The sequence below is a fragment of the Pelecanus crispus genome, chromosome 14 (assembly GCF_030463565.1).
Source record: "Pelecanus crispus isolate bPelCri1 chromosome 14, bPelCri1.pri, whole genome shotgun sequence".
Classification (NCBI taxonomy): domain Eukaryota; kingdom Metazoa; phylum Chordata; class Aves; order Pelecaniformes; family Pelecanidae; genus Pelecanus; species Pelecanus crispus.
In genome coordinates this window covers 17,976,975-17,992,506 of record NC_134656.1, presented here as the reverse complement: position 1 = coordinate 17,992,506, position 15,532 = coordinate 17,976,975, and the positions used below count along the sequence as shown (strand labels likewise).

General features: G+C 56.9%; 1 protein-coding gene across 1 annotated transcript in view; it reads left to right on the top strand.

Annotated features, from left to right (window-relative positions):
- CHD6 (chromodomain helicase DNA binding protein 6) overlaps window positions 1-15,263 on the top strand; it is a 50,421-nt gene extending 35,158 nt beyond the window's left edge. Inside the window, exons 27-37 of the mRNA XM_075721378.1 lie at window positions 93-150; window positions 833-1,052; window positions 3,123-3,331; window positions 4,497-6,062; window positions 6,657-6,805; window positions 7,094-7,300; window positions 7,982-8,428; window positions 9,120-9,311; window positions 11,087-11,206; window positions 12,248-12,352; window positions 14,373-15,263. Coding sequence (XP_075577493.1) covers window positions 93-150; window positions 833-1,052; window positions 3,123-3,331; window positions 4,497-6,062; window positions 6,657-6,805; window positions 7,094-7,300; window positions 7,982-8,428; window positions 9,120-9,311; window positions 11,087-11,206; window positions 12,248-12,352; window positions 14,373-15,263 — 4,164 coding nt within the window. The remainder of the gene's footprint in view (window positions 1-92; window positions 151-832; window positions 1,053-3,122; window positions 3,332-4,496; window positions 6,063-6,656; window positions 6,806-7,093; window positions 7,301-7,981; window positions 8,429-9,119; window positions 9,312-11,086; window positions 11,207-12,247; window positions 12,353-14,372) is intronic.
- The last annotated feature ends 269 nt before the right edge of the window (window positions 15,264-15,532 follow it).

Here is a 15,532-nt window from a genome sequence, read left to right as displayed (position 1 = left end):
CCCCTCCTGCCACCCCGTACCCTGCCAGGGCCGCGGGTGTGGGCATTTCTGTGCGGGGCTGGAGAGCCCTCTCTGATGGTTTTCTTCTGCAGGACATCATGGCTGCTGGGGTGGGCGAAGCCAGTGAGAAGCGGGACGAGCCAGCGGCAGGTGAGGCCGTATCTCCCGCAGCACGGTGCATGGCTTCCCGGGGGCTGGCACGGCGCAGTCGGAGCCGGGGCGCTGAGGCAGGCGCTGCTGGGGGTGGGAGGGACACGCTGCTGGGCTGGGGGGACGCGTTGCTCTGTGTCAGTGGGTGAGGTAGCTTAAGCTGGGCAGGCTCCTGTCAGGAGCCCTCCTGTGCAGAGTCACGTGTGACCCAGGGATGGGCCCCGTGACAGGGCAGACAGGGTCCCGAAAAAGTGTTACTAGCCAAAGCCAGCCAGGGGTGACTAGAAGCTGTTAGCCTGCCCTTGTCCATACAGTTGCCTGCACGAGATGAGCGTGTGGGGTCTCTGCAGTGGGCAGTGCTGGCGGATGCCATGGGCTGGCTGGCCCTGCTGCTGCGCAGGGAGCTGCAGTCCTCTCCCATGCGTGGCCTGGCCCGGAGCCATCATTCCTACCCTGACCTCTACTTCTGGGCTCTGTCTGAAGGAAGCTCAGACATGGCAAGCCTGTGAGCCAGCAGCTTTCGGGGTGCGGAGGCCCAGGGATGGTCACTGCAGCCCCCCACTCATGACTGTGATCCCTGGTGTTCCCTGTGGGAGGGAGCTCTTAGAGCTGGCTGGAGGGATGTGGGAACCTGTGGCTTTGAGTGTGCATTAAATACTAATGTCCTTGCTGATGTTTGAAGCCCAGGATGGCTCCGACTCAGACAGATCCTGCTGGCCTGTCTCATCTGCCCTCACAGCCAGACTGCGGAGGCTCGTCACTGTCTACCAGCGCTGCAACCGCAAAGAGCTGCCTCCCCGTGCCGAGATGCTGGTGCCCGGTAACCATGGATACTGGCTGCAGGACGAGATGTTCAGGAGAGCCTCTGAGATGGACTCGGTGAACAAAGAAATGCAGAAAAGGTAATGCAGCAGAGGGTCCTTTCCAAAGCTCTAGGCCAGTTGAAATCCTTGCTCCCCTGCATTTACCCAGGTAGATGTCACCACGGCTGTCTGTGCAGCCAGCTGCCCGCGCGACGGAGGCGCGTGGGTCCTTGCTGGGCAGGGAATGCTGCTCCCAGCCGTGAGGGAGCCTCCGGCAGCCAGCCCGGCCGGGGAGCAGCCTCCGCTGTAGTTTGTGGATAGCAGCTGGTGGCACGGTGAAAGGAAGTGAGGGGACAGCTCTTCAGAGTCAAATCCAGCGTCTGCTGGGCCAGGGATCGCCCCCCAGTCCCAGCAGAGCCGGTGCTGTTGAGCAGTGTTGTGCATTTGGGACACACCATGGATGAGGGTGATGGATGAGCACTGTTGCAGCCCATGTGCGTAGCCTTTCTGACCCTCACGGCTCTCACACTGCTGCTTTAGCCTCCTGCTCATGGCCTCGGGAGCCCAGTGGTGGCATATCCTGGTTGTGGTGTGCTCGCATTTCGCTCGCGTCCCAGTAAGTGGAAGGATGGTGGGACCTTCCTGGCACCCTGCGTGGCTCTGTGCAGAAACCGGGGAGGGTGTGCGGCCGGGTGATGCTGTGTCCATCGCTGCCGGTCTCCAGTGCACAGCCCTGGGACTTCCAGAACTGCAGGGGCTCTCTCTGGTCAGCAGTCCTCGATGGCTTTGTCTCCTGTGAACCTGTCCCCATTGCAGGAACCCACGGAACCGCTTGGTATCTGGGCTGCCCCGTGCTCTCTGTTCACGGCCTCCTTGCACGGAAGCTGCTCCAGCCCTCTCCCCTTCCTCTGGGCCTCTTCCAGTTGTACCGTCCCCTCTCCAAAGTGGGGGCATCAGTGGTTGTGCTTCAGATACCACAGCAGCCTGGTATCCTGCTCTTTAATTCTGTGGGCTTTTCTTTTTTTGCGTCTCCTTACAGGAGCATCCTAGGCAGTTTCCCACCAGCCTTTGAGACCTTTCAACAAACTCCCTGTTGGGCTCCTTGATTTGGATCATTGATTTTTTAATTAACTTTCTTCTTATTATTCACCTTTTTGGAATGAAATACCACTGCAGAGGGCTCATGGCCCCTGGGAGCATGGGTGGAAATGCTGGTCTAGGTGTGTTTTGGTCAGTTGGAGAGTGCTGTGGGTGCTGTCACCCTGTCTGTTCTCCCTTGACGTGTCCCAGCTGCAATTCAGAGGAGTTGAGATGTGACTTTAAGCTTTCTTCAGCCTGCAGCACTCACCTTTCTCTGCCAGGACCTGCTCCTGCGCTTGCCCTGCAGTTTGCACCCTGGGCTGTTCTCTGTGGCCTGTTTCTCTGCGCTCTGTTTGCCTGGGGCTGCGTTTGCCCAGGATGCTCTTCACCATCTCTGTCCTGGATCGTTCCTTTGAGTGATCCCCATGAGGTGAAAGCTCAGAGGGCCCAAGCCAGAGTGAAAGTTGTGCTCTAACTGTGCTGTAACTGAAAGCCCCCATCACCACGGCTTCTTTCCTTCAGCGGGGAGGGGCTGACACCCACCCCTGGCACCCAGGAGTCCACAGGAGTCAGCAGGGTGGATGGTGTTTGTTACTCGGACCCTTACAGCGAGCCCCAGTCCCGGTTTCCCTCTGGAAGAGGCTGGATGAGAGCTGTGTCTGCAGGACCTTCTTTTCTAATTCCTGGTACAGAGAGTTGGCCTTTCTGTGGAAGTGATGAGACAACTCGATGTGCAGGAAGCAGATAGGTGAGATAGGTTTGTGCCTCCACAGAAGCTGCTGGAGCCTGCGTCCCATCGGCAGCACAGGCAGGAGCTGCACTTAGCATTTTTTCAACCAGATGAGAGTGTTTTTTCAACAGTGAGCTGAGAGCCAGAGGGCCCGTGGCCTTCGCTCCTCCTCGCTATGCGCCATAAGGCAGAGGATCTGAGGTTGTGATGTTCTCCCTGGTGTGCTCCTCCTGGCAGTTCCCCCAAAACTGGTGGACAGTAACTAGATAGTCCTCCCTGAGCCTCTCTGCCTGGTGCCTTGCCCACGCTGGGACCAGAACGTGTCTCAGTGGTGTTCGTGTCTCCTCCCTGCCCCACAGGTGGACCAGGAGGGAGCAGGCAGATTTCTACCGCACTGTCTCCTCCTTTGGGGTTATCTATGACCAGGAGAAAAAGGTCTTTGACTGGGCCCAGTTCCGAGCCATCTCTAGGCTGGAGAAGAAGACAGATGAGAGCCTGGAGAAGTACTTCTACAGCTTCGTGGCCATGTGCAAGAATGTCTGTGGTCTCCCACTGTGGAAAGAGGATGGTGAGTGGAAACTGCATGGCCTGTGAGGGGGTAACGGTAGGTCTGTGTAGCCATAGGTCAGAAATGGTCCCATGGCTCTCATGGAGCAGGAGAGCGAGGGAGGAGTTTCAGGGACAGTTGGAGGCAGCAAGACGCCAGGCAAGCTGTGGGCTTGCAGAAGCCACGTGCATTTCTGGCTGCCTTGTCACCACCGTGTACAGCCTCCCCAGCATGATGGGGAGGTAGAGCAGCCCTGTGGGCTCCAGCCCCTGCTCTCACAGCTCTCACGAAGCTCTCCCGTGAAATCACAACCAATTTTATCCAAGACAGCAACCACTAGATGTGAGGCAGGAAGAGCAGAGAAGCAGCAGATCACATCTCCTCGACACTGGAGCTGCGGGTTGTTTGGGCGATCTGTATTGCTGCTTTCTTTCCAAGTATCTCTCTGCTGGTGCTGGACAGAGTCTGCACGGTGCTCATGCTGTGGCGTAGCTGACTAGAGAGCTCTGCTACAGGGTAAGGGGAGGCTGAACCCACTGCAGGAGGCTTGGGAAGCCTGGCCAGCACACAGGGCATCCGTTTTCTCAGAGTGCCCTGCAGAGCCCCAGTGCATTGGCACCATGCAGGACATGGCAGATGAAAAGCTGATTGGGGGCTATTTAAGCCCAAAGTGATTTGCTTCTAACAGCAGCAGAAAGGATTTTGCCTCCGACCTGTCAGGAGGTCTGGTCTCAGGCGCAGTTCCTTGGATGTGTGTGTTAATGCCTTAGGTAGGTGTTCCTCATCAAAAGAGCTGCACGAGTTGAGGGACTCCCTTCCCTGAGAACCTGCTGAAGGGCTACCAGAGGCACAGACCCCATGGAGCCGCTCTGCCGGCAGGTCCAGGCAGCTCCAGCACTGCTGGCACTGATGGAGCAGAGCTCAGACAAGAATCTGAAATCCTCTGCATCTGAGTGCTGCTCTTGGTCCAGCTGCTAAAGTCGAGGGAGTTTACTCCCATGTGTCCATTTGGTGGCAAATGAAGTGAAGGTGGTGAGAAAAAGCAGCCTCAACAGTGGTTACAGGCACTCCCCGCACCTGACCTGCAGTCTGAGCGAGAGTTAAAACTCACCTTGCTCATCACTGCCTCTGAGTAACTCTCATCAATCTGTATAATGGGGCCTTGGCTTTTCTGTCCCTGCTGTAGGTCCCCCAGACCCTGACATCTATGTGGAGCCCATCACGGAGGAACGTGCTGCCAGAACCCTCTACCGTATCGAGCTTCTGCGAAAGGTGCGCGAGCAGGTGCTCAAGTGTCCGCAGCTCCACGAGCGGCTTAAGCTGTGCCGGCCGAGCCTCTACCTGCCAGTGTGGTGGGAGTGTGGCAAACATGATCGGGACCTGCTGATCGGCACCGCCAAGCATGGCCTGAATCGCACTGACTACTACATCATGAATGACCCCCAGCTGTCTTTTTTAGATGCATACAGGAACTATGCCCAGCATAAAAGAACGGGGCTCCCAGGCCCAGAAACCCTGTGCTGCCTTTACCAGACTAACTCCAAACTCTACAGTTCCCCTCTGTACAGCCAGGTGGACCGGACTTGCGAATCCCTGGAGACTGAAGCTGAGAGTCAGATTAAGCTAGACACCGTAGACAACACTATGTCCCAGGCTGGGGGCAGTCCACCGGATGCAAACTGTGAAACATTCATGTCTAAAGTCCGGGACATCATTTCCAGTAACTATGATGAGAGCTCTCTGCCGGACTCGTTGGTGTGCATGATGTACGATGAGAAGGCCTGTAACAGCGAGCAAAGCTCCCTTGCCCGGGACAGCCCAAGTTGCACGGAAGTTGGAAGCAGCGTTGCTAAACTCTCTGAGGGCAAGCTAGAGGGGGACGAGGATCCGTCGAGTTGTGATGCAGATGCCATGAGAGACACTCCCTTCCTAGAGGGTTTGCAGGTGGGCTGTGACCGCATGGACAGCCAGAACGAGGAAGCTGAGCCTTCACCTTCTACCCCCGAAAGCGACCCTTCGCGGAGCGTCCCAGCAGAGCTCTGCGAAGCCTTGCAGCGGAAGGGAGACCTCACCAGCCCTGCGCCAGTGCTGCCTGAGCACGGTGCCGTGGAAGGGGTCATAAGCGTGGGGCTCTACAGTCCCAGTCTTCGTAACTATGAAATAAAGGTTCCTCCTGAGCAGAGGTTCATCAATCTGCTGCAGAAGAAAGGAATGGAGGCAAAGTCAGGGCCAAGTCAGAGCCACAGCGAGGAAGATGAAGAGGAAGAAGAGGACGATGATAACTCTGAGGCAGCAGCAGATGTGGTGGAAGGCTTGAGTGGTCCCAGGACCAGGGCCGGTTGTGACCCCGAAGCTAATGAACTAGGGGGCGAGGAGCAGAGCTCTGGCCTCCCCACGCCCGAGGACACTTGCCCAGAAGATGTGAATGGCGAGAGAGAGTCCCTGGGGCTGGGGACACCCGAAGGGCTGGGGGAGCCCGGGCCAGAGGGCAGGGAGGACCGTGGCCTGGATGAGGAGAGCAGCCTGCAGCACTCACCGGGTCAGGCTCGGAGCCAGGCTTTCAGCCTGCCCGCACCTCTGCTGGGGGCCCCAGGGGCAGAGCCCCCCTGTGCTGGCGGGGAGGCCTGGGGCCGAGGGGCTGAGGGGCAGGCAGGCTGCAGAGACACCCTGCACCCCGAGCCCCAGGGGGTGAAGCAAGAAGAGTGTGAGAACAGAGATGAGGGGGAGAAAGCCAGCAGCAGCCGGAGTCAAGGTACGGTCCTGAGAGCTCCCTCTGGATGGCAGTCACCTCCGGCTGGGGTGGCAGGGACCTGCTGTCCTCCCTGCGGAGCCGAAGCCTTGGGTGCCGAGCCCCCAGAGCAGCCTCCCTTCTGCAGGCGTTGGGGTCCCTGGAGCTGATGTGATTGGGGAACAAAGGGTTGGTGGCTGCGTTTGCCAGCAGGGCTGGCCAGAACCCCCCACCCTGAGCCCCAGCAGCCCTTCTGCCATGAGCATCCCATGGAATGCAGGACGCCCTTTCCGTCCTGGCACGGGGCACTGCCTGGTGAGCAGCTCCTTCTGGAAAGGCATGTGCCATCCTCCTCACCCACCCAGGGCACGGGGATGGTCAGGGCTGGGGGCCACTGCAGTACGAGCCCCCCAGACTCAGGGGAGTGCTGGCCCTTCCTGAGCAGCGTGGGCCGCCTGCCGTGACCCGGGGCTGCTGCATTTCTTGGTGTCTGGTTGAGGAATGGGACCTTTGTGGAGCCAGCTGGGCGCTGGGGTGGGCAGGTGTGAGGAGTTGCTCCTGCCTCGAGAAGGCGAGAGGCGGGGCGGTGATGGTCTCTGTTCTCTGTCGCTTTCTCAGATGGTCCAGAGAAGTACTTGGAGGAAGAGAGCAAGAGTTCTGCTTCTGTCCTGCCCGGGGAGATCGATGACCTTCAGGATGCCCGGGCACCGACCATAGCCCAGCTGCTGCAGGAGAAGACACTTTACTCCTTCTCCGAGTGGCCTAAGGTGAGTTGAAAATTAACACTGTTTGTATTGCAAGTGTTGCTGCATGGTCCTGAGCAGCAGTGGCTCACACAGCCTCAGCTCTGCCTCCTGGTCCTCCGCACACGGCTCCCCACGGATGCTCTAACTGGGGTGCTCTTCCCAAGCACCCGTGCCATGGACACGCCTGCCCCAAAGCAGTTCCCTGCCAGGCTGAGGTCACCAGGACTGGGTTTGTCTTTAATCCTGAGACGACATACACGAGTCAGTCATTCGAGTCCCAGCCTGCCACTGTCCAACTCTTGTTTGCAGGACCGTGTGATCATCAACCGCATTGACAACATCTGCCATGCCATCCTGAAGGGCAAGTGGCCTTCCTCCAGCCAGCAGTTTGAGACACAAAGCCTGCTTACGGCTCCAGCGGTAGCCAGCAATGCCGGCAGCAGGAACAGCTTTGCCGAGTCAGAAGCCCCCGAACCCAGCTTCAATAACGGGGTGTTAATCTCACAGGTACAAAAGGTGAGGGGGGCCCTCAGGCAGGGACAGGCTTGGGACTCTGGGGTGAAGCATTGCCCACAAGTGCTCAGGAGTTTCCCAAGCGGGGCCTGGGTTTTCACTGCCTCTTGGTGCCACTTGCAGTGTCTAACACACGGCTTAAGCCCCCTGGTCCCCTCCACTGAGGGCTCCTGCTGAGCTCCCCGTGCTCTCAGCCCCCCGCCAGCCCTGCTCCCCCCCGGGAAGGCGGCTGTTCTGCGGCAGCTCCGCAGCTCCTGCGGCTGTAGAGGTGCTTCCAGAGTCAGCACTGGAGCACCTGGCATGGTCAGGAGGAAAAGGGGACACTGCCCTGGTGTCCCAAAGGAAAGGGTGCAGGAGCGGGCACTGCCCCGACAGTCACCAGCGCTCTCCATCTCCTCTTGCTGTTGGACACAGCGCAGAGGCGGAAGCTGCTGGCATGGGACCGCAGCCCAGCTGCCCGGCAGCTGGCAGAGCACCCAGGGTTATAGCACCTTGGGGGATCGGTGTGTGTGAGGGTGCTCCCACGAAGGGAAGGAGAAGTGTGACGTGCCCAGGGACAGGGCATCCTCCAGGGCTCCTGTGGAGAGACAGAAGAGCCTGACCATTAGCTCAGTGTTGAAGAGCTGTGGCCCCTGGGCAGCGCACGAGCAGCCGTAACCCTCTCCATGGCTTTGATACACACAGGAAGGTTTCCTGACCCCTGCCTTTGCAAAGGATGAGCGGAAGCACAGGAGGCCCTATGAATTCGAGATGGAGAGAGATGCCAAGCAGAGGAGCTTGGAGCAGCTAGCAGCAACCCACGTTCATCCACCCATTGTGCTGAACGGCTGGCGTGATGCAGCGGTGGACTTGTCCAGAGGCTCTGATGGGTCCCCGGGGAACTCCTCTCCTTTCCCCCTGAATGCCAACATGCCCAAACTGGGTACCGTGAACACGCTCCAGGGCTCTCTGGGCATGGACTTATCTGGCATCCTCCAGGCAGGGTTAATCCATCCTGTCACAGGACAAATTGTAAATGGCAGCCTGCGAAGAGACGATGCTGCCATGAGGAGGAGACGGGGCAGGAGAAAAAATGTAGAAGGGATGGACCTCATCTTCTTGAAGGAGAGGCCTCTTCCAACCAGGCTGCAGGTGGGTTGACGCTCCCCTCTTTCACTTGGCTCCGATGGAGTCAGCACGATTTGTCTCACGGTCCAGCTCTCCCCTACGAGCTCTGCCGCTCATGACAATGTGGGACCTCCTCCAGGACAGCTTGGCTTGTGCTGGAGCAGGCAGGAGCGGATACTACTCCAGGGAGGAAGGGAAGTTTTCCCTCTGGCTTGCAGCACTCTGCCTGGAGTGTTTGAGTTCCAGTAAGCTTTATCAAAAGCAGCTGTCCCACCTCGGGGGGTGTCTAGGGTTAGAGAACATGGGGGAAGGTCCTTGACTGCATTGGAGCTGCGGCCACGAGCCTGCTGCACCCTTTCTCCTTCTACCCTGGGATCCACTCAAAGACGACTGGGGCTCTGGGAGCAAGACCAGTCCCTCTAGACCACTTTTAGGAGTGATCTGAGGGGAGGTTGGTCCTCCTGGTGATGAGGGTGTTTCCAGGTGAGTTCAGAAGCATCTGCCAGCTCGCTCCGCCCTCTGTGCCACCAGTGCTGGGGACTGAGTGGAAGTGTACTGTGGTGGTGGGTGGTGATTTAAGGAACAGGCACTAGGAGTATGTGGATTAATCTGCGCGATGGGAGCAGATGACCTGCTTTGGGGCTCTGCTTATCTGGGTGCACATGCATCACCATGTGCTGCTGATGGGCTCTCCCTGCTCCTCCCTCCACGTCAGGATGTTCAGGAAGACCAGCCGCAGCCCCCCCAGAACAGTCCCCTCCCCGATGGGCCGGTTGCTGCTACCTCAACTCCACAGCCAGTCCCAGCTGCAGGCAGCCAAGCAGAGAAGGCTGTCCCGAATAAGAGTCTCCTCGACTGGCTCCGTCAGCAGTCCGACTACACACTCGACGTTCCCGGCTTTGGCACAGTAAGGGTGGCCTTCGGTGGCACGTGTGTGTGTGTCTGCCTTGTGCGTTGCCCTTCGTGTTAGGTTTTCTGTGGTTGCTCTTGAGTTCAGGGCTTCCACAGTGTCTCAAAATGCAGCCTTTTTCCCTGTACCGTGGCTTGTGGTGTTCATCAGGGCTGTTTGGGAGGTTCATCACATGTCTGGGAGGCGGGCACGGTTCCCTGTACAGCAGTGAAAGGCACTTGCTAGGCTGCGTCCTCCTGCCCCAAGGTCCATTCTCCAGCTCCAGTGCCTCTGTCTGCCCAATGCACAATTAATCCAGTGTCTTCCAGAAGCGTCAGGGATGGGGAGAGAAATGGGAAGTGGGATTTGGGATGCTCAAGGTCTGTGTTGCTCCCTTTCACCTGGGGTCTTTTTAGGCAGGGCTGTTTTATTAAATAAGGTTCCCAGACAAGAGGAAAGCTCCTCGCTTTAGAAACTGGACCGAAGCGGCTGTGTTGCAGGCTGCAAAGGCTGCGGTTGCGTGGCCGCGGGTGCTGCCAGAAAGCAGAATGGCAGAAAGTGGGATGCAAAGTCTGTTTGATTCTTCCTGCCATCTCATCCGCCTCTTGGTTTCACAGGTTGTTTAGCCCCAGGTTTCAGCTTATTTAGCCTGTTAGACCGTGTGGTAGGCAGAGCACAGGCTGCAAAACAGAGTAGGAAGAAATGTGGTGGTAATCCATAAAGGACTGCATCTTGGTCCTGGAGGTTGTGTGCCTGAGGCAGGGATTCCCTGGAGCTTGGAGTACAGGCCAGCCGTTAGTGTTTTGGAGCTCGTTAGAGATGAGAGGCGAGGAGCCCAGTGCTCGCTGGGGCAGGATGGCCCTTGCTTTTCCAAGTCCAGAGATACATGCAGCTCTGTGCCCACGGCCAGACTCCCAGAAGCACTGCAGGAAGCAGTCAGGTGGCGGAGCGGGCGTGGAGCCGCCTTCCCACGCCTTCCCATCACCCTTGCCGTCCGTGGGGGCTCACTGGAGCTCGCCCAGTCTGGCCATGCTGCTGGTGAGCCTCTTGGTCCCAGCAAGCCCGCAGTGCCCTGGGCCAGGCCTGCAGGATCTCCTCTGCCAGGGCGGGTGTCCTCTCTCCAGGTAGGATGGACTGAAAGCTGCTTTGGGGTACTGCAGCAGCTCAGCTTGCTGAAGGACAGACCGAGCTCAGGGTCTTTTCTTTGACTCTCAGGAATCAGAGCCTGCGGTAGTTCATTATAATGCTACATCCCTGCAGGCACACTGACGCCGGGACTCGGTGCACGCAGTGGGTGTGCAACAACTCAGCTGTAACTCTGTAGGTTGCGGTCCTGAAGGGCTCTGATCCCAAAGAAACATGGTGTGGGCAGCTGGAATAGGAGTGAAACAAAGCACAGACGAGCTGGCGAGAAGCAGGTAGCTGTATCAGACTGACACGAATGGCACACGCAGACCGGTTCCCGCTTTCTTTCCTAGTTGTAGTTAGCGCCCCGTGCACGTGTATGAATTGGCAGCAGGTTGCAGTTTTAGGGTTGGAGGGGAATTAGAGCTGGAGCAGTCTAAGTGGGGTACACTGAAAACGCCTTTACACCTACAAAAATCAATTGTGCTTGTTTGAGAGCTGGCCCTGTGGCAGAGACCAGCTTGTGCCGCTCGCGCTGCTCCCGCCCAGGTCTGCGGGGACTCTCTGTGCCTCAGGAGTTCATCCGTGCCGCTCTCCTGCAGGGCTTGTAGCCGGCCGGGCTCATTAAGCCGTCTAGTCTCATTAATGTTGTCTTGTTTGCACTCCAGAATTTTTCAGACAAGCCCAAGCAGAGGAGGCAACGCTGCAAGGATCCCAGCAAGTTGGACATTAACTCACTCACAGGAGAGGAGCGGGTGCCTGTGGTACATAAGGGTACCGGACGGCGGGTAAGCGAAGGCCTGTTCTGTGCTCTGCCCTTGGTGTCTTGAAATGCTTAGCAGACCCCGAGCTCACCTGGGGGGAGATTTAATCCAGACAAGCCTATGGATGGGACAAAAGTCTGGAAGACGTCACTAATCTACACTATCCTGTGACACGTGTGTGCCCGAGGGGACACAGCCCTGCGGAATAAGTGACTTTCGGTGTGAAGTAAGGAAAGTCTGAGTGTTCACCCTTGCCAGGGTGCACAGACCCCACAAAGGGTTTCAGCCTTTGGCTTTAAAGCCACCATCAGCACAGCCCTGGCTGGTGCTTCCCATTCCGGATTTGATTGTTCCCCTTGAATTCACTGCAATACGCCACAAATTGTAATACTGCCATGCAAATATCTTTGATTTATTCCTCCTTACGAGGTGCAGGCAGAGCATACCAATACCCATCCAAGTGCTGGGCATGTGGGAAGTGGAGGGTTTGAAGGGCTTTTTCTTGCTTACTGAGCAAGAAGCATGGATTTACTTGTCTGCAGTTTAATCTCCAGTGCACTGATGTTCACCTCTCCAAACGAGAAGGGATGTTCAGGGATACTTTCCACCCAAATTCAGTTCTTAAACACACCCAGGACCGCACTAGGTCAGAAGGTGGTGTGACATTAATCACGTCTAAAACCAAAACTAAAGTGTGAGGCAGAAAGAGGCGGTTTCAGCCACATCTGTGTTTCCCTCTGTTACACCCACGATGGCCATTGAGCCCTGGGTGAATTGGTGGGTTCTGAGCATGGCTTTTATAGAAGCTCTGTCCCCATCGCTTGTTCCTGGGGAGGGCGATGGGACGGGCCACAGAGGCTGAACTTGCCTTTTCTCCCTGAGCTGTGTGTCTGGAGGCAGCAGGCGCATACCGAGTCCTGCAAAGGTGTGTAGCCAGGGAAGAGTCTCTGCCCCAGCCAATCTGCAGCCCAAAGCAAGGAGCTAGGGGAAGTGTAATCGTATTTCTTGTATTATTTTACATAACTCTTTCTGCAATAGAGGTCATCCTTCTGCTGTGTTTTATAGTTAGGGGGAGCCACGGCACCAGCATTGAAGGAATTGCCAAGGTGGCTTGATGCAAACTTGGAGTATGCTGTTGCAGCTGACTGGGCTGACATTGTTAAGCTTTCAGTAAGTTAGAGCTTTTGGAGAAATCTGTATCATGTCATCTTTTCTTTCCCCTCCCCATCCCCACAACCTTTCTCCAGTGAGGATCCGGGAGCTGCGAGGCAGGACCTCATCTGTGCACGCGGGAGGGGGTAGCTGCAGGGCCAGCAGCACCGGGAGCGCTCGCGTGGCAGAGAGGGAGGTCGGGCGCGTGCCACAGCTCAGCGGCGCGGCCAGGGCAAGGAGAGAAGGGGGTCAGCGCCCTGGGAACGGGGCTCAGCAGCCCAGGGTGACTGTCCAGAAAGCCTCGGGATGCTTAGAAATAGCAGGGGCATGAGAAACGCCCTAGGAGCAGTAATCCGCCTTGGGTGCTGGACGGCAAGGAGTGAACAAAACACATTCTCGTGGGTCAAATTTTCAAAAATACCCTCAGCGAGGCTTTTCATCAGCTCCTGCAAACTCTGCCCTTGCAGCCCTGGCCCGCCGAAGGCGCCGCAGGCTCCCAGGCCGAAGGCTCAGATGCAGGCAGGGAGAGGGGCAGGACGGAGCCTCGCCTCGCTGCGTTCATTCACCCTGTCCGGCCCTGCCCCGGCGTGGCAGAAGCGCTCTCCCCTCCGGCACACGCTGCCAGACCGCCCTTCCCTGCCCTGCGGGCTGGCCAGACTTCTCCCTACGGTCCCTCTCGCCTGCTCCCTGGTTTTGTGGCTGCAGTGTTTTGTGTGACGCCCTTGCAGAGGGCTGGAGGGGGAATCAATTGGCTTAGTGGTTCGTACTGCTCTCAAATTTGCTTTTAAGTAGCGCTGGAGATTTGGCATGGTCTGTCCCACTCCCCAGGAAACAGCTCCGCGTCCGGGCTGGCCGCGGCACCCCGTCTGGGTGGCTGGCACCCGCGCGAGCTGGCAGCTCTTCCTTACCTCGGTTCGCAGGGGACGGTCTCTTTGCCGGTAGGAATAGCTGTGCGCCTGGCCACCGCCCCGGGCACCCACTCACGTGCCCTGGTTTGGCGGCTGCATGCCCGTTAGCGTTCGCACCCCCGAGCCCCATCAGCACTTTGCTTTTGGCAAGCGTGCATCCGTCCTGGCACGTGCATGTGGAGGGGCATCTGGCTGCTCCGGGCGCTTGGGCAGGCGGGAGCGTGGGGTCGGCTGCCCCGCAGAGCCCAGGCACGGTCATGGTCCCACGCAGGTTTTCCCACGTGCCCGTGGGAGCAGAGCAGAAGATTCTCCCTCTTTGGGCAGCAGCTGTGCTGTGCAGGCTGCCAGGGTCATTTGATTCAAGTTTCCGCACTGCAGGTGTCAATGGAAATACTTTTTGTACCTAAATCAATTATTGGAGATGGTTCAAAGAGCGGCGGTATTGAAACTCAAGGGAGCCACAAAGGGAAATGTTTAAACGTCTGTGCTGAGGATGCTGAAAAATGGAGTTTTAAACTGTGCTATGGATCCCCCCGCACTGCTCTGTGTAACGGGACGGTCTCGCCCAGTTGTGGCTGCTGGGTTTTGGTCCCATATCTGAATGCTCAGAAGAACCTTCCTGGCGTCTCAGCGAAGCTCTAACTGGGAACTCCTCAGACAGCATGTCCGCTCTCTGTCATCCCATGCAGCTTTGCTGTCCTGCAGAGCACGGAAAATTTGGCCCTTCACATCTAAAAGACATGATATTTTCCATCTGTTGCTGAAGGCACGATTAAAGCTGGGAAGGGAGCTAAGTTGGCGTCTGACACGGAGCTGCCCCGGTGCTTCTCGTGTTGTGAGCAGCCAATGCTGAGGGCTCGGGTGAGAATGCGGGGTAAAAATGTGCTTCCTCCTTTCCTCCCTGTGCGCTTCGACGCTGCAGCATCATGCCAGGGCAGAGCGAGGGTGTTTTGCATTCGGCAGCATCCCTTGGGGAAAAGTTGTGCGTACCTCTCAAATTCCATATCATGTAGGCAGATATTTCTGTGCTGACGCCGTCTGGGATGCAGATGCGAGCACAGAAAAGCCGGATTTCCTTTGATGCAGTAATAACTGTCAGGTGTTCTCTGTTGTGTGTGTTTCGTTTGCAGGGCTACTTACCAGAAAGCAAATTCAATCGCATCCTAACCGAGCCCGTGCTCCGAGACGCAGGGCCCCGCCGGAGGGGGAGAAGGCCCCGAAGCGAACTCATTAAAGGCCCCGGCGTTGTAGCAGATTCTTCTTCTGGAATGGGACCATTGTTCATGAACGGACTGATTGCTGGGATGGATCTAGTGGGACTTCAGAACATGAGAAACATGCAAGGGATCCCTCTGACCGGGCTGGTTGGGTTTCCTGCTGGATTTGCAGCAGTGCCCGCCGGCGAGGACGTGAAAAGCACCCTGAGTATGTTGCCCATGATGCTGCCGGGCATGGCTACCGTACCGCAGATGTTTGGCGTTGGAGGACTTCTCAACCCCCCCATGACAACTACTTGTACCGCGACCGCTCCGACTTCGTTAACAAGCACAACAAAAAGTGGTATGGCCAGCGCGGAGAAAGCTACTGAGGATAAACAGAGTAGCCAGGATGTGAAAAAAGAAACTCTCTCGGAAGATAAGCCTGGTCCTAGTTCGTTTTCTAATCAGACAGAATCCGCAATAACTACCAGTAGTCCTGTAGCTTTTAACCCGTTTCTTATCCCAGGGATGTCTCCTGGACTGATCTATCCCTCAATGTTTCTTTCCCCTGGCATCGGCATGGCGCTGCCCGGCATTCAGCAAACCAGGCACTCGGAGGCAGCGAACCTGGAAAGCCAGAAGCGGAAGAGAAAGAAAGCGAAAGGGGAATCGGCAAACCCAGAGCCAGAAACTGTCTTGCTGCCGGAAAAAGAAGCTGCAAACGGTCAAAACTGTACAGAGCAAACCCCGTCTTTGTCGGCAGAGAAGGAGCAGGACGGACCAGCAGAGGAGGAGCGCCAAGCGGCTCGCGATACCAATTAGAACTTTTGTTTCATTGAAAAAAAAAAAAACACAAAAAGATTGTGGCTTGTGAGTTTCTTATCCCATAAACTCTTTGTTACTTACCCTCCTGCCCCGCTCCGCCTTCATAAACCTGTGTTTCCATGAGTAATATTATCTACCTAATTCCCTGTCAGAAAAAACTCTGGTGACATACTACATGTTAATAGTTGCAGGGTCTTGCCACTTTATTAGATAAACAGTGTTGTCTAGCTAGTATGGGAGGCACCGAATTCTCGTTCTGTTTTACC